Source organism: Nilaparvata lugens, chromosome 9 (assembly GCF_014356525.2).
Source record: "Nilaparvata lugens isolate BPH chromosome 9, ASM1435652v1, whole genome shotgun sequence".
NCBI lineage: Eukaryota > Metazoa > Arthropoda > Insecta > Hemiptera > Delphacidae > Nilaparvata > Nilaparvata lugens.
The window spans coordinates 3191957-3219853 of NC_052512.1; the positions used below are offsets into that span (position 1 = coordinate 3191957).

Sequence of the window (27897 nt, forward strand, 5' to 3'; positions counted from 1 at the left end):
TTTGTTGTTTCCATCATCAATATTCTAATTCGGCTTGTAACGAAGAGATTGAGACCAATTGCAAGTTTCTGGCCCTATTGCACAAAAGCCGGTTTAATTTCAACCGTGATTGACTTTACAAGACCCAATCAGAGAAGGCGTTTTTGAAAAGACGGCTTCTCTGATTGGTTCTCGTGGAATTAATCACGGTTAAAAGTTAACCGGCTTTTGTGCAACCGGCACTCTATCTTGAAATATAGTCATGAAAAATCGATGTTATAGTTCTAGCTTGTTAGCTCATGCGTATGGAAAAACGCACCAGAAATTATGCAGGGTTTTCTTTGGAGGGCCCTGGAGAACACATTTATTGACGTACAGCGCATGAAGATCGTTTAAAAACTGAAATAACGATCTAAATTCTATAAATTTAACATTTTTCTGTATCTCTTGCACAAAAAAGTTGGTGTTGGTCCAATCTTCCTGTATACAGTCAGGCTACACCTTCAATTTCTTAAACAATGGTTCAGGTCAAGTTTCCGAGCTCGGGATTTAGGTAAGTTCTAGACTTTAAACAGCTGGAGTAAAACATTGGCTCTCAGATACCGGCCGCAGTCGCAGTCCACGTTTAAATTAAATTCGAAAAACTAGAAAATTGAACACAAAATAAATTAAAGAGAAATAAGTGCAAAGTTTCAGATATTTAGAATTAATTGGGAATGTTTCATTACGTCAAGTAAAAACGTTTCCAATTATAGAAATGAGAAAATGAAGATTATCATTAAAACTGCGACTTTCGGAAAGTCAATTTTTTGACTCCAGCTGTTTAAAGTCAAGAGCTTTGCTAAATCCCGAGCTCGTAAACCAGCCCTTGATCTACAGGAGGGAAGATATCCATGTGCGTTAATGAAATTGATTCTTCGAAGAATATTCTCATCTATTTCACTATCCATAATGAGATGCAAGTTAATAATTCGTTTTTGAACTATTTTGCTCTTATTTCTGGCATTGTTTCTTGTTTTTCATTGTTCTCCATTTTCTTGTTTTTTAAGTTCTCTAAGTTTTTTATCGTACATTTTTTTACATTCCACATAAATTCCTTGTCAGATGTGTTCCCTGTTAGCTCATACATGTTCAATGCCTTGAGAAAGTCATTTTCGACGACACTATAGTCAGGTTTTTTGGATGAAAGTTATTAAATACTAGTAGGCCTAGGCCTAATCACGTGGAGCGCTCTCGGGTTTCAAAATTATTAAAAAAACCTGACTATATTCAGGTCCACTTTATGATGGCAGTGTTTTATTAGCATTGCTATTGCTATCCTTGTCTATGATTCAACAAAGCGGATAGCGCTATCTCTTTCTCGCTTTGCTCTGTTGCCAGATCGTTTCTTAACAATCTAGAATTATCAATTAATTAACAAGAATTTTCATATAAATTATGAAATTATTGAGAAATATGATTTATTGCTCAATAAAAAATAATTGATTATTTAAAACTAGAATGAACAGTTAATATTACATCAATAAATATGTATCAGCTACCGTCTATAGAAGGCTTTGACAAGACAGATGTTTGGCAACGTTGTTCTCCTATCTTTCTCCACTGCCATTATAACGTGTACTTCACTATAGTGTCGTCAAAAATAGTTTTCATATAATATGATGACTGGAGAATGATGGAGGAATTGTTAAGCGTCCTACTGGAGGAGGTTGCAACAGGTAGTATGGACGACAGTGAGGATTGGAAGTGAGCTACGACACCAACAGATGCAACAAGCTGCCATGAGCCATCGGTACACCGTTCGTCGAGAGCTCAATCACTGGAATGATTACGTCAAATTTCTCAAAATGCTAGCTTTCGATACATCTAGCCCATTATTTGCACCACTCATGCCCGGTTGCAGAGTCGTTACATAAAAATCAAACATAGCTATGTGAGACATAGTTTAAAATCACTGGCCGAAATGGATCGTCGTTGCACAGTCGTTTGCCGAAGCCCATTTATTAGCTATATCTCGAATTAGGACCACATTGCAGCTCTATTCACATTTTTCCATACATGCCTTTATCCAACAAATGTCTTGGCATCGGGAAAAGTTCCAATCGACATCACTGTGAACAGACTTAAAAGACCTCCCAAAAATTGATAAACAATCTGGCGATTCTTGGCTTTTGGCAAGATTTCTCACCATATTTAGTTATTATTGGAGGCATAAATAAGCTCTTTCTGACGACTGTGCAACGAAATCATGTGTCTAATTGGGCGTTTTTAGTTTTATGGGAGCTATAGTTTACTCTGACATATGTGCAACGATGAGTGGAGTTAGGCCTACCGCAAAGTAGACCCACGTTAATCCACGAAAAGCAACCCACGCCGTGGGATGTTTTGTAAACCAGTGCTAGGCTTCTCTAGACATCTGTATAATACATGCAATGAATAATCCACTTGTCAGCTGATTGATTATGAATATTTCTATAGTAATCAATAGATTAGAAAACCAAGGAGATTTTTTTATGGAAAGTTTTGTAAAAGCATTGCTAGCAATGGCGCGCCGCAAACTGCACCCAGCCAAGAATTTTCCACGAAATTGATTTCCTCGCGAGGATCGGTTTGTGATTTGTTCACAGTTTCCGTGGAAAGTGGGTCACTCGTTCGTTGTACTGCGTAGCATAGCACAGTCTGCAAGTCCGTACAGGTATCAGGAGACTTGTATAGAACTCAACGTGTTAATGACGATTCATTTGATGAATCTTTGAAAAACTTTTTTGAATTAAATCTCTAATAAATTATACGTACACCGATAGGCTACATCAATGTTCCTAGAATACATGTATTTTACATGTAAGCTCCATTACATGCTTCTAGCATGTCGAAAGTTTCATGTTTTCTGCTCGAAATGTTTCGACATTGATGAACATATTCATTAATTTAAAAATAGCTATGGGTCGGATAAAAATTATTCAGACACCAATAGTAAGAAGACATTTTCCCCGTTATTTTGATATAACATTACGACATCCCTTAATTCTAAGGGAAATAATATTTATAAGAGAAACCTATTTTGGCGATGTTATCATTCCTCTATTTCTTTAATTTTTTGGCAACACATTTTTTTTCGTAATTTATTCGGTTGGAGGGCCAGTCAATATAAGTTGAGACAATTTACTCCCAGTAACAACAAGAGAAATAATGTAATGGATGTCAGTCATTTAGAAAAGAAATCAAAAAAATTCATATAACAACTAGACAATGTGATTTTTTCTCTACTTAATATAGGTATAAATCTAATTAATAAAAAAATAAAGGGTACTACAAGATTTTTATATTGTTTTTATCAATTTGTTAAAAAGTAGCCCATGTGAGTGAATTGTTTTTAGGTATAAATCTACTATGAATTCTACATCGACATGAAAGTTGCATTAATTAAGAATCATTTAACTCACAATCCTAGTCCGGTACAGGATTAACAGTAAGACACTATTGAATTTTCATACCATTTCTTCAAAAATGCATATTTATTTATGGTATGATTCTATCAGCATTTATATCAGAATCATTTATTATAAACTATCCACATTCATATACATGCACCTAGGTGTCAACTAATATTGTCTCACAATTTGGTTATTTTTATATCTGTTTATTCATGTTCAACGGATCACAGAAACGATTTTCACGAAGTTTGGAACATAGTAGGTTTATGATATGAAAATTCGATTGCACTATGTCTCATCCCTGGGAAAACTCGCTGAAGGGCATTAAAAGGATAATTCATCCTTGGAAGAACAGATGTCTGTATAATTTCGTCGTCTGTCAATAACAGAAGATGCGTGTGCCTGTGTGGGAGATCAGCTGTGTAATCATTCAATCAGCTAACCATTTATCTGGCAAGAAATATTATCTATAAATTTTATAAAATAATCGATTTGTTGGCATGGTTTATCACTCTAAATTAGAATATATCATAAAATTCAAAGTTGATCATTATTTTACAGTTTTAAGTGATTAGTGAGTTTTATTTTGTTATTCAATTTGGTTTGTAAACAATCTAAATTAGAACTTTTCTGTTTTTAAATATTTTGACTCAAAATTGGACCTGAATTCAATTGTATGAAACTTAACCTACTTTTTGGACCATTTATAGTGTATGAATAAAAATTTGGGGAAGAAACAGTTTTGGACTGTGCCTGTTTGTCCTTTCCCAATCATTTTTAAGAATTGTGTTCTGTTTATCAATAAATAAATAACAAGCGAAGTTCGGTGCCCCAATATTTATAATTATGTAAACATTATTTTATACCTACAAACTATACTCTGTCGGCTTTTGTCGGTTTGTTTCGGCTATACTCTGGTTTTCTCATGTTTTTTCCGCTATACTCGTCTTTTGTCAATTCGCCACCCCTACCACCTGTGCTAAGGTGGTGGGGGTGGTTGAAAGGAACAATTTTTTGGTTTCTCGCATATAACTATGAATCTTACAAACATAATTGTTATTTACAAAATTGAAGCTTACATAATTTCCCACAATATTTATCCCACAACTTTTTCTATATCTTCTCTAGTTCTCGAGATATCTGCTCTTGAAGGTGTAACATTTTTGTAAAAAGCACGTTTGCCTCCACTTTTTTTTCAATTTTTGCTCTTAAAACTTTTTAAAAATTGATGGGAATAATCCATGCTGATTATGAGCTTATAGAGCATTGGGTTCTTCTCAATTTTATGTATAATTTCACACTTTCACGAATTTCCCTGCATCTGTTGCACCGGTTTTAGTGTTGAGTGTGAAATCTCAAGTATTGCAACAATAGACCAATTGACAAAGGAATTTGGAGGGAATGTTTTAAACACAATTTTTGACTCTGCAGCTTTGTTGAGACTAGTTAGGAGGAAAACATATCAAAAGTCCCCATTCTTAACTCATGTGCTAAGGGGATGAGGGTGGTTTAAAAGTTGCATTTTTCAGCGTTTTGCTCCCACGCTCATATCTTGAGACAACAATGCGTTCAACCGACATAGCTAACTATTCAAAAATGAAGCTTGATAAATTCTGTACACTTTTTGTTCAGTGGAATTTTGTGATATTCTCAACAGTTCCCGAGATAGGTGTTTAATTGTTAAAATAATTGGTTTTTATCCAATGTTTTGCTCTTTCAGGGCTTAATATAACTCTCCAAAAATGCATCGTAAATATTGATGCTCATAGAGGGTTTGTAGAGCATTGAATTCTCTTTAAAATTATGTATTATTTCACTATTCATTCCATTGTTATAACAGCTTCAATGTAGGGAGTGAAATTATTATTGCTGCAACAATTGTCAACTCAGCGGCTCCACACCTTCAACAGAGGGGATAAAGATGCGCACTTTTGCTAAGTTTACCTACTAACTAGTCTCAATTTAGCTGCAAAGTCGAAAATTGTGTCACAGACACCCACTTCAAATTTCATTGTCAGACGAACAATTGTTGCAGCAATGAAAATTTCACTCCCTACATTGAAGCTGTTATAATACAATGTATACAATGAATATAATGTATTCTACGTACCCTGGAAGAATGAACATGCAAATTCATTGAAAAAGCTTATTTGAAATAATCATATGTTGTAAACTTAACTTAACAAACCTCACCCTGATAGTCGCTGACTTAAGCCTGCCTTTCACTAGTAGAGTTAGTGGTCGCCTAACTGGCATACTCTTTCGAGCTAACTAAACTCTACTTACTTGGTCGAGTAACTGTTTTCACTACAATTGAGAATAGTAGGTAAAGTGAACAGAATTAGCCTTAAAAACTACTTCACTCTACTCTGCCAAACTCTACGGTCTACTCTTCTAGCTCGAGACTGTTTTCATTAGCATAGTAGTTGTAGAGTAGAGTTAGAAGCGGTGGTGGTGTGAAGGCAAGTGGTAGGCTAGTTTCACATGGCAGAGTCCCGTCTCTTGAAGATCATATCACGGGAGATCATATTTCATATTTTGCAGCTCTCCTATGCTTTCACATGGGGATCTTGCAACTAACCCGAAAAATCTTACAATTAAGCCGACGTTTGCTCAAAGTATGACTCATCACTTTTTCTCAAAGTTATTTCTTAGGAAGTTATTCCTTAAAAATATAGATAGGAGATTTCTGATTTCGGATTTGGATTCACCAAATTCTTTTAAGCATAAGTTCCATTTTCGAAAATACCCAAAAACAAGGGAGTTACAGCTTTTTTTAATATAGCTTTTCATTATCATATGATTAATATCGGGGCACCGAGCTTCGCTCGTTATCAATTTATTGATATACAGAACACAATTCTTTAATATGAATGAGGAAGAACTAAGGCCCGCCGCAAAGTAGACCCACTCTAATCCGAAAAAAGCAACCCACGCCGTGGGATGTTTTGTAAACCATTGCTAGGCTTCTCCAGGCATCTGTGTAATGATAATAATACATGTAATGAATAATCCACTTGTCAGCTGATTGATTATGGATAATTCTATAGCAATGGTTTACGAAACATCCCACGGCTTGGGTTGCTTTTCGTGGATTAGTGTGGGTCTACTTTGCGGCGGGCCTAACAGGCACAGCTCAAAACTGTTTCCTCCCCGAATTTTTATTTATACACTATAAAGTTTATAGTGTATAAATCAGACTCGATTTATACACTTTTGAACCTAGTCCAAAAAGTAGGTTATGTTCCATACACTTGAATTCAGGTCCAATTTTCAGTCCAAACAATTTAAAACAGAAAAGTTCCAATTTAGGTTGTTTACGGGGAATGATATACCATGTCAACAAATCAGATTATTTTGATCAAGTCCATTACATTTAAAAAATAACGTTAATAACATCATTAAGTAAGTAACCTCTTTAAAAATATCATTAATTAATAATTTTTTTTATACTAATACCTCAATTTCTCACTGCATCAAATTCTAAATCAGTAGTTCAAATTAGGTCTAAGTTTTTAAAGGTAACTTCAGTAGTTTCTTACTAATAGTATTTTTTATTTTCTGTTTTATTAATAGATATAGTAATAATAATAAGAATATAGTATGAAATAAATTAATTCCATATTTAATCAATAATTATTGATCAACCATTTCCTTTTCATTCACGACAGAAGTTGTCAAAGTAAATTTATTCATTGTAAATCCACGTTTATTAAATCAATCTAAATTTACTCAGTGAAGTTCAAATATCTATTGAAACTTCTATTTTTATCAAATAACTAGTACAATTAATAAATAGACTTACTTTATTTCAACAATAAATTTGAATAATCTAAACCTTTTTAAACGTGTCAGACCATTGTGATAGATTCAGATCACTCCTTTCCAGAACCAAATTCCGTTTTAACTATGTTCTGTAATAAACATCATCGCTATTTTTCACGTTAAACAGATATTGTACAGGCCGAAATGGATGTTGAATTGGCGAGCTGCTTTGTGGAATATCTGTAAACATCGCATCTTGCGGCAGTTGCTCGTGGCCTGGGCCATGACAGGGCACGACCAACATTAATACATTTCGCATTATTTTTGCCTGATTGTTATAATTGAAATAATTATTTTTTCCGGTTATTGGTGGAGCGGAGTTGGGGACGGAGAGAGTCTGAAAGCCGTTTGTCAGGGTTTGATGCGCAAGTGAAATTATCGTGAAGATAAGACTGGTTTTTGTTCGAGTCAGATAACCGCTATCTCCTTTTCATTCAATAGCAATAACTTTAAATTTTTCTGCTTCCCAATCTACAGGATACAGTACCTATTGTAATTACTATTGATACCTGGGACATTCATTTTTCTTTCAATACTAACTTCTATATTTAGAGTAGTTCCATCACATTTAATATTTTAGCAAATAAATTGGTGTTGATGTATCTGTCTAGTCGTATTGTTTCTTACTGGTATTGAGTTGCATTTGAATATTGTTACTGTAAGAATTGTGTTTAAGAGTCGCAATATTCTCTTTGTTCAAGTTCAATAGTCTTTGCATACGATAATAATGGCACTTGAACTTATAAAGACTGCTAAAGGGCAGCCAGGAATTGTATTTGAAGATTTCCGGTACAGTAGGGCAGTCAAACAGCGCTCAGGGGAAATTGTATGGCGTTGTACTAATAAATACTGCTCAAGCTGCATTCGAACTGACTCTATTAAATCTAAAGTGGTGGGAGAGCCATGTAAACACAATCATGATCCACCAGCAACTAAACGGGTGTTAGACGTACAAGAAGAAAATGTTGATAGCGATGATGCAAATTCGACAGGCCCGTCCTCACTCACATCATTACTCTCGCCTTATGTAACACTTACACCGGAAACTCCAAAATATAAATCTATTTCAGAGGAAAATAAATATCTTAGGCAAAGAGTGGCTGAACTGGAATACATGAAAAATGCGTTGACAGATAGAGCAGTAGAACTAGAGCAGCAATTGATGGAAAGAGAGGAAGCTACTACAAATAGGAAGTGTGATGGAAATTGTAACAGCAACTCTAAGCACATGATAGATATCGCATCACAGACTGATGGTTCCTCTGATGTTGTATATGACTCGCATTTGAAAGAGGACAGCGAGAGTGAGAAACGGACCAAGTCGCTATCCACTGGGGTGGAAGACTCCTCAACTATTGAATCATTATTGAATCTGCATCGCAAATCTGTTGATTATTTAAAAAATGTTAACGATAGGTTTCAAGAAGATATTATGGCTCTACAGAGAGATCTGTTGGAGAGTCGCCAACAGCTACTCAGAACAGAGGAGACAAATTGTTGTCTTCAGCGAACAATTAGTGATCTAGTAAATGATATTGCTCTATTCAAAGAAATGAAACCGATCCAAATGAATTCCACAGATAAATTTTCATGCAGAAGTAGTATGAGCAATCTTAGGAGATCTGATGAAGTGAAGATTAACATATGGTCGGATAGTCATGGGAGGGGAGTCCGTGAGTTGCTGGATCAGGCCTTGCCCTCAAATATTACTTGCACCTCATTTGTAGCTCCTGGAGCTCCTATTGAAGAAATATGTCAATCTATATTAAACGATTCTCAGATAAAAACTAGTCCAAATAGGGAAAATGAATGGACGATTATAATAGGAGGTACAAATAGTGTCACTGATGATTTTTCTGAGAATCATATTAAGGTGTATCTGAGGTGGCTGGTCAGGGTTATGGAGGAACATGCTAATAGAAATTTAATTATTACTACTATTCCTTACAGGTACGACTTATTTGCTAACTCACACATAAATTTGATGATTACTAAACTGAATAGAGCCATCCGAAAAATTCAGTATGTGAGTAACGTTAAAATTGTCGATCTCTGGATGTTTGAACCGACTAAGCATACCTACTCGGCATGGCCTTCATATGAACAGGTTGGGAAAGAAAACAGTATGCAAATTGATAGCGGGTATCATAACAGAAAAAAGAGAGCAGATAGAACAGACACATGAAAACGGCAGCCTTTACAAGCAGAAAAAGAATAATGTAATTGCATTTAAAGACACCATACAACCTTCACACAATATTCAATCTGTTGAGACATGTGACCTGATTGATTCAAACTGATTAGTCATGACAACTATGATAAAAATTATTTTTTATCAAGGCAAATAAATGACATGAATAAAGATAATGTTCAGAAGAGGAATATAGACAACACTTCTACAAAAGAGGTGAATTTTATGACAGAGGTAAATAATTGTGTAGATTTAACAGAGCAAGAGTCCTTAATAGATGAAAGTAATGGGTCAAGGGTGGAACAAGGTGAGATTATGGATCTGAATGGACTCGACAGGTCATATGTTATGTGTTTGAATATCCAGGGGTTTGCAGGGAAAATTGATGAAATAGAGGCTACCTTTGAAACATATAAGCTTAGACCATTGGCAATCTGTTTGAGTGAGCATTGGCTGGGGGTGGCAAATTCAGGTATCCTAAACTCTCTCACTGGCTATTCCTTGAGGTCTCTTTTTTGTAGGAAAAATAAGGCTAGAGGAGGAGTTGCACTTCTACTCAGAGATGAAATTTCTTATCTAGTGAGAGATGATATTGGCGGTTTGTCAGTGGAGTGTTTGCTTGAGATTTCGGCAGTGGAGTTGAGGGATGATTGTTTTCAAAAAGGAAGGGGCACTGTTATAGTTTTTCAATCTATAGGCCACCCAATGCTTCATTTAAGGAATTTTTATTTAGTCTTGAATTGCTTTTTGAAAGATTACGTCTTGAGTCAATAAAGAAAAGTATATTTGTTTGTGGCGACTTTAATATTAATATATTGGATCAAAAGTCTAATAATAGCAAAAAGTTCCTGAATCTATGTTCTTCTTATCATTTAGGACCTATGAATAATTCCCCTACAAGAGTTCAATTTCAATGCAATCACACATCTATATCTTGCATAGATATTATTTTGACAAACTTAGAAATAAGTAATTTGAACTGTACTACTCTGGATATGGGCTGTCAGACCATCATGCATTGTTCTTTCAGGTTTCTGAAGCTGCTTTGAAAATTAAAGGATCCTATGTATTTTCCAGAACCTGCTATTAAAAATTTTACCTCACTGTTGGAAAGGGAGACTTGGGAGAGTTGTTTGAGGGCCACTTCTTGTTTGGAGGGTTTTGGAAGGTTTTTTCATAGTTATAGACAATGTTTCTTGGGGTCTTTTCCATTGAAAACATTCAAGGTGAACACTGGTGACAGAGCTTGTAGGGGATGGCTGACTAAAGGTATTAAGGTATCATGTAAACGCAAAAGGGAAATTCTTGAGATGTTGCATTGCAATCCTAGCCCTACCACTATGGAATATTTCAAGAAATATAAACTAATTCTGAGAAATGTTATAAGATTGGCAAAAAGGAAATTCCTATCTCACTGCATTACTTCTTCCAGCAATGTAACAAAGACAACTTGGAGGGTTATCAAAAATACACTTGGTAATAATAAAACTGCAGGTCATTGTCCAATACTCAGGATGGAAATTCTCATCCATAAAGTCACTGTATAAGAAGGGTGATTCACAGGAAATGTCAAACTTCAGGCCAATTTCTCTGGGAACGGTATTTTCAAAAATATTTGAGAGAGCAGTTCATATTCAGTTGAATTCCTATTTTGAGAGAAATAATCTTTTCTGTGATTCCCAGTTTGGATTCAGGAGGGGTAGAGGTATTGACAATGCTGTGTTTGGACTGAATAAGGAGGCTCTTAGTGCTTTGGATGGATCGCAGAAGGTACTTGGTATCTTTTGCGATCTGTCCAAGGCCTATGATTGCGTGGATCATGACCTGCTTTTGTCCAAGTTGTGGCACTATGGTGTGAGGGGAGTTGAATTTCTGTGGCTGCAATCATTCTTGCGGGGTAGATACCATAGGGTTTCAGTTGTTGCTGATGGAATGGTTTTCAACTCTACTTGGTTGGCAATGAATCGGGGTATTCCACAGGGATCTATTTTGGGACCATTGCTCTATCTGGTATATGTAAATGATATCTCAAAGTTTGTTAATTATGATCTAACTCTATTTGCTGATGATACAACAGCTCTCATTGAGGGTGGAAATGTTGATTCTTTGATTGAGGGAGCAAAAACTTGTTTGAATGAGCTTAATGAGTGGTTCAACTATAATGGTTTGTCATTGAACCCTAGTAAAACCAAATTGGTGCCTTTTCATGCTTGAAATGCCCAGGGAACGTTTCATGTTAAACTACTCAGATACCACCTTGAAGCCCTCTGATGGAACCACTTTTCTGGGATTGTTCTTGGATAGTGATATGAAGTGGAAGTCTCACTCTTCTGAACTGTTGAGGAAGCTGAGTAGAGCAACATTTGCGGTGGGTGTGATCTCCAGGGTTGCAGGTACAAGTACTGCGTTAATTGTGTATCATGCTTATTTTGCATCCCATCTACGCTTTGGTATCATTTTTTGGGGCAGAACAACAGAATTTGAATCTATTTTCAGGACTCAAAAAAAAGCTTTGAGGCGAATATTCGGCCTGACAGACAGATGTTCTTGCAGACCCATATTTAGAGAACACTCCCTCCTTACAGCCCCGTCAGTTTATGTCTTAGAGTTAGCTCTATTTGTTTTTAGAAATAAGGACCGTTTCCAGGAGAGACAAGTGGCGCATTTATATAACACGCGATTCAGGGGACTCAGGTATCCAGGGCACAGGCTGACTCTCTTGGAGAAGGGCCCTTATTACATGGGCATCAAGGTTTACAATGTCCTACCACAGATAGTCAAGAAAAGTGCTACTCCTGGTTTATTAAGAAAAAATTAAAAACCATTCTCATAGGTGTGTGTCCCTATAAAGTTGAGGAATTTTTTGAGAAGATAGCCTCTACATGATTTGCCAATATAGTATGGTCACTGCTAGTGTTCTATTTATGTAATAGTTGGTTTGCCTTGGGTTGGGGTATGACAGTGGGTTTATAAGTGATCCACATTCATGGTTTTTTTCTTTCTTTTTCCCATTTTGAATAATTAAATGACATTTCACACATCACTAGAGCCTAGCTCTGCTTTTGTGATTTTTACGTGAAGAATTGAATAAAATAAAATAAATAAAAATTAAATTTCTAGATTAATATTTCTCGTGAGATAAGTTTATTGATTGCAAATAGTTGAACAGCTGAACATAATTCTGTCTCTCGCCCACACACGCATCTTCTGTTATCGACAGATGACGAAATTATCATCTGTTTTTCCAAGGATGAATAATTATTTTCATTTTCATGTCCATTAGCCAGTTTTCCCAGGGATGATACCTAGTGGAATCGAATTTTTATATCATAAACCTACTATGTTTCATATTTCGTGAAAATCGTTAGAACCGTTTTCAAGATCCATTGAACATAAATATATAACCATATAAATAACCAAATATATAAATATGTACAGAAATTGCTCCCTTCATATAATAGTAAATAGTAAAAACTTACTAATATAATAATTCTTCTGCCTCACGAAGGGACAGGCAAAGATTTAAAGAAGTTTTTGAACATTAAACATGAACAATACAAATTTTTAAAAGTTCTAGTTCTCAGAGAAATTTAAACATGTTCTAGTTCTCAGAAAAATGTACACGTTGAAAAGATGAATCCAACTATGAAATCAGAAATCATCTCCACTAATCACCCAATAAAATACAAGGAAAAGGAATCTTGTACAGTAAACTTCACTAAATTACAATTGTCATTCAACTATCTAATTTATCAGGTTCAAATTGTTGGATATCACTCAAAATTCCCAGTAATCATTGACTCTAACTCTTTGTAACAATCAGAAAAATCTATTATAAATATAGAGTGTAAACAGTGTGCTGATCTGAATCGAACTATGGTAATAATAGGAATTGAAAGAATAAAAAATGTCATTATATTCCAAATGAAATGGAACTGATGTTTATGTTTGTATTGAGCCGGCTGAAGACATGCCTTATTCAGCAAACACCAAGCAGCGACTTGCTGAATCGCGAGTAGTGTGGATGGATGTTTGTCTATTCGGCAAGCAGCAAACATTAGTGCTCGTTGATTCAGCCAACTCCAGACATGCGGCATTCTGCGAACACTGAGCAGCGACTCGCTGAATCGCGAGTAGTGTGGATGGATGTTTGTCTATTCGGCAAGCAGCAAACATTAGTGCTCGTTGATTCAGCCAACTCCAGACATGCGGCATTCTGCGAACACTGAGCAGCGACTCGCTGAATCGCGAGTAGTGTGGATGGATTTTTGTCTATTCGGCAACCAGCAAACATAAGTGCTCGTTGATTCAGCCAACTCCAGACATGCGGCATTCTGCGAACACTGAGCAGCGACTCGCTGAATCGCGAGTAGTGTGGATGGATTTTTGTCTATTTGGCAAGCAGCAAACATAAGTGCTCGTTGATTCAGCCAACTCCAGACATGCGGCATTCTGCGAACACTGAGCAGCAACTTGCTGAATCGCGAGTAGTGTGGATGGATGTTTGTCTATTCGGCAAGCAGCAAACATTAGTGCTCGTTGATTCAGCCAACTCCAGACATGCGGCATTCTGCGAACACTGAGCAGCGACTCGCTGAATCGCGAGTAGTGTGGATGGATGTTTGTCTATTCGGCAAGCAGCAAGCAGCTCGTTGATTCAGCCAACTCCAGACATGCGGCATTCTGAGAACACTGAGCAGCGACTAGCTGAATCGCGAGTAGTGTGGATGGATGTTTGTCTATTCGGCAACCAGCAAACATAAGTGCTCGTTGATTCAGCCAACTCCAGACATGCGGCATTCTGCGAACACTGAGCAGCGACTCGCTGAATCGCGAGTAGTGTGGATGGATTTTTGTCTATTTGGCAAGCAGTGAAAATTTAAGCTCGTTGTTTCAGCCGACTCCAGACATGCGGCATTCTGCAAACACCGAGCAGCGACTTACTGAATCATGAGTAGTGTGGATGGATGTTTGTCTATTTGGCAAGCAGCAAACATTAGTGCTCGTTGACTCAGCCAACTCCAGACATTCGGCATTCTGCGAACACCGAGCAGCGACTTGCTGGATCGCGAGTAGTGTGGATGGATGTTTGTCTATTTGGCAAGCAGTGAACATTCATGCTCGTTGTTTCAGCCGACTCCAGACATGCGGCATTCTGCAAACACCGAGCAGCGACTCGCTGAATCACGAGTAGTGTGAATGGATGTTTGTCTATTCGGCAAGCAGCAAACATTAGTGCTCATTGTTTTCTTGTCAGTGTCAAACTTTTGCACGCATTGAAGTAGATGAATGTTTGTATGAAATTTACATACCATATATGTTAATATACTATTATATAGAGCAAGCAATTTCTGTATTTATATATTTGTATGGTTATGTGGCTATGTGATTATATGGTTATGTGGCTATGTGGTTATATGTTTTGTGGCTATGTGGTTATATGGTTATATGTTTGTGACTTGCTGAATTGTGAGTAGTGTAGATGGATGTTTGTCTATTCGGCAAGCAGTGAACATTTGTGCTCGTTGTTTCAGCCGACTCCAGACATGCGGCATTCTGCAAACACCAAGCAGCGACTTGCTGGATCTCGAGTAGTGTGGATGGATGTTTTTCTATTCGGCAAGCAGTGAACATTCATGCTCGTTGTTTCAGCCGACTCCAGACATGCGGTATTCTGCAAACACCGAGCAGCGACTCGCTGAATCAAACATCAGTGCTTGTTGTTTTCCCAACAGTGTCGAACTTTGGCACACATTGAAGTAGACGAATGTTTGTATGAAATTTACATACCATTTATGTTAATGTACTATTATATTGAGCGAGCAATTTCTGTATTTATATATTTATATGGTTATGTGGCTATGTGAATATATGGTTATGTGGATATGTGGTTATATGTTATGTGGCTATGTGGTTATATGGGTATGTATTTATGTCCAGCGGATCTTAAAAACAGCTTTAACGATTTTGATGAAATTCGTTACATAGCTTGGTAGGTAAATGATATAAAAATCAGATGGTTAAAATTGGTAACTAAATTAAAAACCAGTCCAATTTTGTAAGGTTGGCATTGAGTTGAGGAAGGTTTCTAAACAAGACTTGAGTTCTGTCACGTTATTATGTTAGTGCCAAGTTGAAGAGCTTATCTATATTTTAATAAGGAAAAAAGGAAAAAAATGGCTTATACATGTACGGGATAGGAAAATTATGTTTGCTGCATCATCACGCCTAGACTAATGGACTGAAATTAACTTGAAATTCTGCATATAATTAACCGAGGATAGTTCTAGGCCTACTTCAAGCTCTTCAAGATTCCACATGCTTAATTTTTCAGTTTGTCAACTTTCAAAATATAGCCTTGCAAAGCACAGGTTACCTGCTAGTTGATGAATAATAACAAATCTTGATGATCACTAGATAATAATCAGTCCTGTCCAGGTTACTGAATTATTACCTGAATTCTTTAAATAATGTATAAGAAACTTCTACAATTTTTTTAATCAATTGAAGTTAAAATTCTAGTTGTTTTCATGTCCTATACAATTATTGACCGGGGTTCTGGTTTAGTTTGGTTTATTAATAAAAGCAGGATAAGCAAGAAAAACATATTCAATATCGAAATCCATTTTGATGGTAGATGACATTCAGTTGGTGAATATCAGCTATTCCCAAAGCGAGCAAGTGCTTGAGAAACCACGCATGTGTGTAGTTGTGTTATCGTTAATTGGCAAATAGCAAGACGAATAGTTCGCCAAACGCCGAACATTCGCTGCTTGACGAATGATGCATGTCTGGAGCCGGCTTTATAACTGCTCAGTGGATGATTCATACTGAAAAAGTCATGAATAGACCAGACCAGCCTGGCAACTTTGATGCTTTTGACACCGGAATCTCTTTTTATTTTTAATCAAGAATGATACAGATATAAAATATATGAATGAAACGACAGTGTTGCCATTATGCAAAAAACTAACTATTGTACCAACTATCCTTAATTAGCATACTGTATTTAGTGAAGCCATGTTTTGTTAAAGCCAGTTACTCAGAAAGTGATTTTTTGTTGTTCGATTTTTTCCATCCTTATAAATTCTGTTGAATCAAACATAATGATATTTAACAAGTTGCGCTGAACCTGGTAGAATTCATAGGAACGGTAGAAATCAAATTTACGAAAATATAATATGTGCATGTAACTGGACTTAGAAGATCAATACAAAAATGTGTTCTATCACAATTTAATGATTATCATAGAAATGTTTAAGTGAAAACGTTGGGCGCACACCTACTGCTACAAAGGAATTAATGAGAAGCTTGATAACTTAAATAGTGGTCTGGATATCTGTTACACGTTTTTAGTCTGAGGCATAATTTATGACTAGACTAATCTTCAATCCGTTTTGTCAATCGACAGGAAAACGTTTGTTTTTTAAAGTTATCTTACTTCCTTATTTTTGGGTATTTTCAGAAATCAAGATAAATATCCCACCAAATTCCCCACACGGATACAGTGTGAGTTGTATTATAATAGCTACAGTATGTATACTGTATAGTTTAGTAAGTACAGTACCTGTTCGTTTTTACTGTATAATTATATGATAATAGAAAGAATATTAAGAACAGCCATAACTTCCTTGTTCTAGGGTATATTCAAAAATGGGACTTGTAATTGAAGGAACTTGGGGTCACTGAATCCAAATCCGAAATCAGAATCTTTCTATCTTCATTTTCAAGAAAAATAGATTTCGAGAAAAAGTGATGACTGGAGAGACGTAGGATCCTCATGTGAAAGCGGCAATTTGTCTGCTAGTATCTCAATCAAGACCGGTTTCTGCTTGCCTCTAGGGGAAATGACGTGACTTCAACGGTGTACACACTTACGTTTGCCTCGGGTGAGCATACGTGTATGGGCTTGCATTCGCACGTCTGGACACTGTTCGCTGAGGCATGTGGGCGAACCAGAACCCTGTCGGTATTTTGGCGTGCTCAAAGGCGCCTCGGGCGAGCATTGAATGTACGTGTGGACGCGTTTTTGCCATACGGGTGAGGCAAAACGTAAACATTGAAGGCGTCATAACCTAATTCCAATGAATTAGGTTAATGAATGTCAAATCAAATTGTGATCCAATAACTAATTATTGTAAATTGTAGGATTTTTGTAATCTTTTAGTAGGTATGTGAATTGTCAAATATTTAAATAGAAACATGCATGGAGTATATAATTTGTATCATGATTAACAAATTTAGAACTGCATAATTCAAGTGAAAATAGCTTCTCTACAGGGTTCCTACAAAAAAGTATAGCTCACATATTATCTTACTGTGGCTATCAAATCATCTTGTGTTTGTTTTATGTTATCAATCAGAGTTGGTAATTAAAATTGTAATCTTCAATATGATATTAGGCTATAGGTTTTAGATAGCTAGGCTAACTTTGAACTAGTATTCCTTGAAGTAAATCTTGAAGCTAAAATCTTTTGAAGAATCTTGTTTTGTCATGTGTATGAGTAGAGTTAGTTTAAAATGGGCAGCAATTCAGTATTTGATTCAATTTATGGCTAATTCCGTTAAAGAAGACTGTCAGTTTTGTAGAACAGTGTTAAGTGCTTTGATTAGGTCATCAGAACTTCTGGAATTATTGTAGAAATTTTCTTTTTTGAGATTCAGAATAGATATTGGAAACCAACAAATGAATCGCCTAATGCCAAGAATCTCAAAGTTAGGGCCAATCGTTCTTGTAAAGTTATTGCTTCCCTCATGATCATATCATTTGTTTGGATAACTAGTTGGATTAGATTCAGTATATTAACAAAATAATGTTTTGACATACTAATTAAGTTTGAATTGACAATCTCATATCTTATGTCATGTAGCAATTTATTTTCTTAGTTCAACCTACAATCGTTCAACCCACCAACATCGTTTGTTAAGTTTTATTTTCGATTTTATTATACAAGTCATTGAAATAAATGATACAGCTGCATTTTGTAATAATTATCTTCAATTATGGTATGACGCCATTGTTGTCATGATGTGGAAAATTTACATCTACCATGTCTTCCTGTCATCTGCAAATCAGATAGCTTTTTGAATGCCGAGGCATACGTGGAACGCGTCCACAAGGACGTACAGTGAATTCCGAGGCATGTGTACATACGATTGTTCGCGCGAATCCGTACGGACGTGTGTACAAGGCTTAAGGCTACTTTCACACGATAGGAGACGTGTAACTTGAACAATGAACAGTGTTCACGTTTTTTTGTCGAAGTACATTGAGTCAAATCGTGTCTTTCACATGGTGACCCCGAGCCAGGAACCTCCTTTTGTCACATCTTTCCCCCTCAAGGCAAGCAGAAACCGGCTTGGATCGAGATACTAGCGGACAAATCGCCGCTTTCACATGGTGATTCTATGTCTCTCTGGTCACCACTTTTTCTCAAAAACTATCTTTCTTGAAAATGAAGATAGAAAGATTCTGATTTTGGATTTGGATTCAGTGACCCCAAAGTCCCGTTTTCGAAAATATCTGAAAACAAGGAAGTTATGGCTGTTTTCAATAAAGCTTTCTATTATCATATAATTATACAGTAAAAACAAACAGGTACTGTACTATACAGTACATATGTACTGTAGCTATTATAATACAACTTACACTGTATTCGTGTAGGAAATTTGGTAGGATATTTATCTTGATTTCTGAAAATACCCCAAAATAAGGGAGTAAGATAACTTTGAAAAACCAAAGTTTTCCTGCAGTTTGAAGAAACATAAAAAATTAGTCCAAGACATATTATGTCTTAGACTAAAAACCTGTAACAAATATTAGATCACTATTCAAGATATCAAGCTTTTCATAAATTTATTTGTCTCCTCATGGCAGAAGGTTTGCGCCCAATGTTTTCACTTAAACATTTATGTGATTGAATTGTGATACACATTATCGTATTGATCTTCTACATCCAGTTACATGTACATAGATTTTCGTAAAATTGATTTTTTACCGTTCCTATGAATTCTAACAGGTTCGGCACAACTTCTTGAATAACATTATGTTTGATTCAACAGAATTCATAAGGACGACAAAACATCAAACAACAAAAAAACTCTTTCTGAGTGACTGGCTTTAACAAAGCATGGCTTCACGAAATACAGTATGATAATTTAGAATAGTTGGTACAATTGTTATGCTTTTCGCATTATGGCAACACTGTGCTTGCTCACTCACTTCTCCATTTGACACTTGTTGACTTGTCAGTTGTTTACTTGACTTGACTTTGACACCTGTCGTTACGCGATGTTCGGATGGGATGCAGTTCCTCATGTTTGTATCTCTCAGCTGAATTTTATCCTTCACCTTCTCAAGGAGTTCATCAAATGTTTTGGACAACATGCGGAAATAGTTGAAAAACTTTTTATCGGCCTGTCTGAGTTCTTTGAACAGTGTGGCGTGAACTCCTGCGTTATCACGAAGTTTATTGATAGGATGAACCCAATGGAGTCTAGCTCTTGCTAGCCGTTTTTGACGCGAGGTTTGTGTCGACAGTATATGACATAAAAAGCAAATGCTCGCGCTTGGTCCATAGTTCTACGACTGAGGAATGAGGATTTAGCTCAGTGACTAAAATCGACAAGCCATGATTATGTTAATCTTACTCATGATACAAAATATCGAACTGCTTTGTACTATGATACATGGTTTTCATTCCGTATCATTCTTTAATAAAAATAAAACAAGATTCCGGTTTCAAAAGCATCAAAGTTGCCAGGCTGGTCTGACTTATTCATGACTTTTCCAGTATGCATTATCCACTCAGCAGTTCTAATACACAGACATCAGTTTCACTTGGAATGGCATGACATTTTCTATTCTTTCAATTCCTATTATTACCACAGATCGATTCAGATCAGCACAATGTTTATACTGTATGTTCATAATAGATTTTTCTGATTGTTAAAAAGAAATGGTCAATAATTGCTGGGAATTTAAAGTTATATTCAACGATTTGAACCTGATAAATTGGATTGTTGAATGATAATTAAAATTCAGTGAAGTTTACTGTACAACATTCCTTTTCCTCTTATTTTATTGGGTGATGAGTGGAGATGATTTATGATTTCATATTTGGATTCATCTTTTCATAGTTAAATACTTTTTTGGAAAACTAGAACTTTTAAAAATTAAAAATGTTTATGTTTAAACTTCTCAGGTGTTCAAAAACTTCTTGAAACCTTTGCCTGTCCCTTTGTGAGGCAGGAGTATTATTATCTTAGTACGTCTACTATAATTATAATCATATGATAATGGAAAGCTATATTGAAAACAGCTATAACTCCCTTGTTTTCGGGTATTTTTGAAAATGGGCTCACGCTTTGAAGAATTTGGGGTTGCTGAATCTAAATCCGAAATCAGAAATCTTCTATCTATATTTTTAAGGAAGTTAGTCTTTGAGAAAAAGTGATGAGTCATACTTTGAGCAAACGTCGGTGTAGTTGTTAGATCTGTCGGCTTATTCATAAGATCCCTATGTGAAAGCACAGGAGAGCTGCAAAATATGAAATATGATCTTCAGGAGTGAGGATTCTACTGTGTGAAAGAAACCAAAAGGCGGCTCCTGGCTCGGGATCCCCATGTGAAAGACACTATTAGACTGAATGTACTTCGATAAAAAAACGTGAACACTGTTCAGTGTTCAAGTTGCACGTCTCCTATTGTGTGAAAGAGGCTGTAGAGTACTATTCGACGGTGCTATCCCACTCTACTCTACTAAAAACTAGTACTCTTTCTAAACTAGTAGACCATGACTCTACTCTACCATCAACGTTTTCATTGGGAGAGTTTACAAGATAGTTAGTACTTGCCCAGAGAACTCTACCACTAGGGCTCAACTCACATTTACATGACTCAGGTCTAGAAGAGGGGTCGCTGTCTAGGTGTCACCTGGTCTACCTGACACCTGGTCATTTTGGCCATAGGCGACTACTTGTACCCTCGTAAAAATATATCATTGCCGTCAAGTTGTCACCTACTGGACCGAAGGTGCCAACTAGTCATGACCATAAACGACAACTTGACACCTCGCACCTTCGTGTCAGAATGTCCTCCCGACTAGTTGTCACCTCCTTAGAAAGGAGATAAGTAGACGAGGATGGCTCACGTCAACTTGTTCCCTAAAAACCGATTTTGAAAGGGGACTGGTTGACGGGATGTCAAGTAGTCGGGGTGGCACCTAGTCGCGTTCCCGAGAAGAGACTCTACTCTAGTCAAGAGCATTGTGTTTCAAAATGGTGACACTGGAGACCAGTCGATTCAGTCTCCGCGACATCACCATTTGAAAACACAATGCTCTCGACTAGAGTGAGTCACTTCTCGACCTGAGTCAAGTGTGAGTTGAGCCTAGCTCTACTAATGAAAACCAGGCTCAAGCGTTTAATGCTGGTGTTAATAACTGTAATTTTTCTTTGTATACAATTATTGTTTATGTTCCATGTTGTAAAAATAAAAGCAAACTATTCATATTCATTCATTCATTCATAACATAATTTTGGAGGAAGAAGAAGAAGAAGAGAAGAAGAAGAAGAAGAAGAGAAGAAGAAGAAGAAGAGAAGAAGAAGAAGAAGAAGAAGAAGAAGAAGAAGAAGAAGAAGAAGAGAAGAAGAAGAAGAAGAACAACAACAACTAGTGTAAGGTTTGATTTATAAAGAAATGCAGCCTACGATTGCATAGTCTCCAATTTCCTGTTCCTGTTGAACGGTCGAACTCTTCCCTCTGCCCGTCAGCTGCTTCAGAACTTTGACGTTGGTGTATTTGCCGGTGTCTGAGTTGGTCGTCTCCTCAGTGGTGTCCTTTCTGTGCATCACATGCTGCTGTTGTGTCGTGGTGTCCTGACTCAACACATCAGTTGTGGCATCCACGGTATCACCCTCTGCCGAAATCACATGATCTTGGGTATGAATCGTTTGTCTGCAGAACAAATTGGACCGAATTAGGCTAAGCTACTATCACTCATCAAAATAACAATTTATCCAAACTTCAAAAAACAAAGACATCATCAATTACAAATAGATAATATACTATGAATTCGATTTAGAATGATATACTATGTCTGCTACAATATTTGTTAATATACTATGTACTATTCTACACTAACAGCATCTAGTTACTATTTTGGACTTTCTGAAGTGAACATGTTCTCTAAAAAGGAGAGAAATAAGAATCGGTGATTATAAAAAGCCCACAAGTAACGTTTTTGAAACTTTTGGGAAACAACAAAAACATTTTTTTGGAAAATGCTGGTTATCTTTTAAAAATCTGTTTCATCCATTTTATTAAAGATCAAATCGTGACTCTAATTCCAATTTTTCATTAATATTCATGTATTATATCAACCAGGAAAATGAAAAATGTAAGCCTGAACATGTGGTGTTTTTACAGTCAACCTTTTTTCATTACTTAGAATGATTTGAGAGGAATAGATAATGTTAATTCAGATTGATAACACACTTTCATTGAATTGGAATTGAAGTTTATTCTGCTCTCTCGGAATACAAAAATGATTTTACTTAAAATTTTTGATAAAAAAGAATATATTTCTACAAATTTCACTCGTCAAAAATTTCATTTTCAATATCCTCTTGAATGCCTTCTCCATTGACGGGCCATTCATAGAGTTCATTGTAGTAATTCTTCACATGTTCTGGAATATAATGTTCCATTTTCTTTAGATCAATCATTTTCTTAAAATTGATAGGAAGCTTGTTTGTGTAGGAAGGTTCTTGAGGAAATTGGAGAGGAAACACACGTTTTGAGATAATTTTTATGCTAAAGATGAGAGTTTGCAGACCATCAATGAAATGTCTACATTGAACTTCCCCCACAAAATCAACACTATGTTCAAATTCAGAATAACTAGCAATTTGGAATCTGATTTTTTGTTCCTCCTGTACATTTCTTCCATAAGAACAATCAGAAAGGCATGATCTTTTATGAAGTTTTGGCCACCAGTTTTTGAAATTTAGGATGTCAGACGTTGAAACTTCTTTTACTGTGAATTTATTCGATGCACTGCATATTATTTCAGTAAATTCTCTAACGGTATAGATGCGGTCAATCTTCAACAACTTCCGTTTTATTGTTCCAAAAGCCCTATCTGAAGGTAGAAACGAATGTCCACTGATGGGGAAATACTGCACTACCTCGTTGAACCGCTCAGTCTCTACTAATGCATTACAAAAACTTACTATAGTATTGTTTTTGCATTGACCAAAACAGTTGTCACTGAATAACAATAGTGTCTTAACATCAGGACCTACTTCATTACCTACATAATCACATAGAAAAGAAGAAACTAAATTTTCACTACAGCTATCTTCGTTGCTTGACATGATTCTACAATCATAAACAATGAGAACTGGCAAATACAAGCAATGATTCAAACTAGACTAAACCAAACAGAACTGAAAATTTAGGTTATGTTTTCCAGATCATCTGCGATCATTGATTGTAGAAACACCATATGTTCAGTGACTTGTGGTATTTTTACAACCAATGTGTTTTTCAAACCCTTATAACTCAGCAAGGAAACATGGACCATACGTGGTTTTTACACTCAAATGTGTAGTTTGACCTGTAGAATGTGTCACGTTATTTTTTTCAATAACGGGTTGCCCTGCTTGGCTGTAGTCGATAGAGCATAAGTAATAAATTATATAACCCTTGTTGTGGTTCTTAGAATATATATTATACCAAAATCTTACTGGCTCTTGCCGGTTACTGACGTCGGCTGCTCCAACAGTTCACAATTTCTGTGACTGATTTGTTGAAATCCGCAAGTATAGATGCGAGAATTTGCACTGCTACAACTTAATGCTATAATTTTGAGACTCTTCTGGTCATATTTAATGATATTGGATAATTTATATAAATCTCTGGAACGTATTATTTCCAAAGATTTGACTATCAATGCTGTATATCACTGTCTTAAACAACTTATTCGGTGAAGAATATAGTCGGATGGTAATCTTATTAATATTTTAATACTGGTAACTAGATAGATTAAAATGAGATTGGTCATGCATGGAGGTAAGGAATCAAATAAAGGATACACCATAAAAATTTATATAAATATATTACACAAATATCAACGAATAAATAAATACATCCATGTATAGAGCAACAAGCAACAGTAAAAATAAGAACAAAATATATATAAAAAAGAAAGTATCACAGATTAGCTCGAAATTAGTTTATAGTTTTTTAGCACGAAAAGTTACCATGTGCTTCTTAAATCATTAATAATATGCATTCAGATTATGCAGCTCAGTTATCAACTTGCTGCTGCTTGTCGATTAAAATCTCATATATATTTTTTTTCCAAATTAATAAAAATAATCAATTGATAAATTATAAACCTCCAATTTATAAATATATATATATATATATATATATGCTCACTCAATCATTAATTTTATTAGCAAATTATAAAGATATATTGCTCATGTTCACCGGATAAATTGATTTATCTAATTTCCACCAGAGGCCGAACCTTTAGCCCTGAGATATATATATTACAACATTGAATTTAAATATTTCCTTCTTCTGTGTATCCTTAGGCATATAAATCTGATATAGTTTTCTTAATTAGTAAAATACGTTTTTGAACTTTCTAAGACTTGCGCAAGTTCTATATTAATTTCAATATTTATATAGCCCTTCGACGAGCTAGCTTTTTTTTTAATTTTATTTCACTCTAAGCACTGAGGGAGCCCTAGATTTATATATTTCTTGATAATTATCACTCACGTGCTGAAATTCTCAAGATGATGGTGGCAATCCAAATTTCCTGTTGTCTTGGATTTTCTGGTGGCTGAAGTCGTCTTCTCCAAGGGAATAAATAAATATCTCAATGACTTACGCCTTAATACAGCATAACTAAGTCTTATAAAAATTAATTCATGAATTTAACTTCAAATCTTTCAAACATACAATTTAACAAAAAAGGGACTTGTGCTCTATGAATTTAGTGACATTCCATGGTGGCGTCTGGCAAGCAAGTGGGCTCTGATCTACCCCTATTCTCTACCATCCTACTTCCATCTTCCAAATTTGCATATATTTAAATGTTCAACTACTACGCCATTATAAAAATCAAATAGTCTGTGCCAATCTGTTAGGCTATTACCTATATCTTAGGTATTACATTTAATAATTACTCGGATAACATCCAATACATGAACTGAGTAGTGATAGCTTATAAATTCTTATCATTTATATAAATACTGATGGTTATTTTTGAATCGGCTTGTTATTGCCGCCCATCAACTACTGCAATTTGATTGGTTCATCTAAAAGTTACAAATGTATCCATGCGCCTAATGAATATACATACTTCCTCAATATTTTTATTTATTTTATGTATTTTGTACATGCTCATTTTATACAATAAATTTTTATAAACTTTTCAAGTTGTATTTCCATTTACAACAGCATGCGATGTGGCTATCAAATCCTCTAGTAGTTATGCTATTTGTTTACCACAAAAATTTGCCAAAGGTGTCTGGCTAAATTTCAAATTACACGGCTTGATTGATTATTTAGGTTGCCAACCAGTAAGTATTATAGCCTAACCTCAAAATTCCAATATTTTATATAATTCAATAGCAAATAAAATTCTTTTCTATTTGGATGTTCTAGTTGTAGCCAGGATACCCATTATTTTCTAATCTTTCACTTGTTGCTATCGCACCCGGCGATAATAGAGCAACTGTTTGCTCAAGACCTATAAAATCCTTTCATTTAGCGATTTTTCTTGCTAATCAAAAATAATCTATTACAAATGTTAAATGGCAAAAAAGTCAATTTATGAAAAAAATACACTTGTGGTGTTTTTACAATCACCCATATTTGAAAATAGGTTTATTTGCCGAATTTCTCTTCTCATGAGATCAGCTCGATGATCCCACACATGCACTCGTTCACTCTCTTCCATTAATATCGACAGACGACAAAATTTCCAGCTGTTTTTCCAATAAAATATTTATCCTTTCAATGTCCTTCAGCGAGTTATCTCAGGGTTGAGACCTTCTTCTTCTGATAGTGCCTATTTGTTTCCGAATATTGGCGATCAGCCTGACTATGGTTATCTTATTTACAGCCATCCTGGAAAGTTCTGTTGTAGTTTTGGAGAACCAGGTACGCAGGTTTTTCAGCCATGATATTCTCCTTCTTCCTGGTCCTCTTCTGCCATAGATCTTTCCTTGGAGAACGGATTTCAGCAGGCCGTATTTTACTTCATTACGCATTATATGGCCGAAATATGCAAGCTTCCTGCTCTTGATGATGTTCATCACTTCCAAATCCTTATCCATTCGCTCCAATACAGCTTTGTTGGTCACTCTGTCCATCCATGAAATTCTCAACACTCTTCTATACAGCCACATCTCAAAAGCCTCGAGTCTTTTTTCAGTTGACTTGGTCAATGTCCATGACTCCATCCCATAGAAGAGTATTGAGAAAATGTAGCAGTGGAGGAGTTTTATTTTGATGTGCATATTAAGGTTGTGACTCTTGAACAGTTTTGCCATCTGATTGAATGCAGCCCTCGCTTTTTCTATTCTGCATTTCACCTCTTGAGAATGATCCCATTTCTCATTGATCAAGGTTCCCAGATACGTGAACTGTTGCACCCTCTCTATCGGCTTGGTGTTAAGCATCAAGTCACATCCTCCCACTGCTCCCTTACTTATCACCATGAACTTTGTTTTGTTTACATTTATCTCCAAGCCATATTGTTCACTGACGCCTCCTATCTTGTTCACAAGCTCCTGCAGGCTGTTCATGTTGTCAGCGAAAATTACAGTATCATCTGCATATCGGATGTTGTTCAAGCTTTCTCCATTTAACAATACTCCCATTTCAGTATTCTCAAGGGCCTCCCTGAAGATTTCCTCTGAATAAAGATTGAATATCAATGGTGAAAGGATGCAGCCCTGCCTAACGCCTCGAAGAATGTCAACTGCATTGGTCTGCTCCTCTGCACTGATCCTTATAGTAGAAGACTGATTCCAATACAGGTTTTGAATGATTTGAAGATCTTTCTCATCCATTCCTGTGCTCCTCAAGATCTCCATCATTTTCACATGCTGAATCCTATCGAATGCCTTCTTGTAATCGATGAAACATGCGAAAACATTACAGTTCATGTCTCTACAGCGTTGGAACAAGACCTGTAGACAAAACAAGGCATCTCTTGTACCAACTCCCTTCATGAAGCCGAACTGTGTGTCTGCGACTCTTTCTTCACAAATCTTGTAGATTCTCCGATGAATAATTTTAAGGAACAGCTTCAACATGTGACTCATGAGGCTGATGGTTCTATAGTCACCACATGTCTTGGCTCCCTGTTTCTTAGGCAATATTATAAATAGGTTGAGACCTAGTGCAATCGAATTTTCATATAACAAACCTACCTTGTT

At 36.0% G+C, this 27897-nt stretch overlaps 1 protein-coding gene across 2 annotated transcripts in view; it reads right to left on the bottom strand.

Annotated features, from left to right (window-relative positions):
• Positions 1-27897, bottom strand: part of LOC111043756 — a 107735-nt gene that overhangs the window by 52065 nt on the left and 27773 nt on the right. For both annotated transcript variants that reach the window (XM_039435406.1, XM_039435407.1), the window contains exon 3: positions 22141-22387. In XM_039435406.1, coding sequence (XP_039291340.1) covers positions 22141-22387 — 247 coding nt within the window. The remainder of the gene's footprint in view (positions 1-22140; positions 22388-27897) is intronic.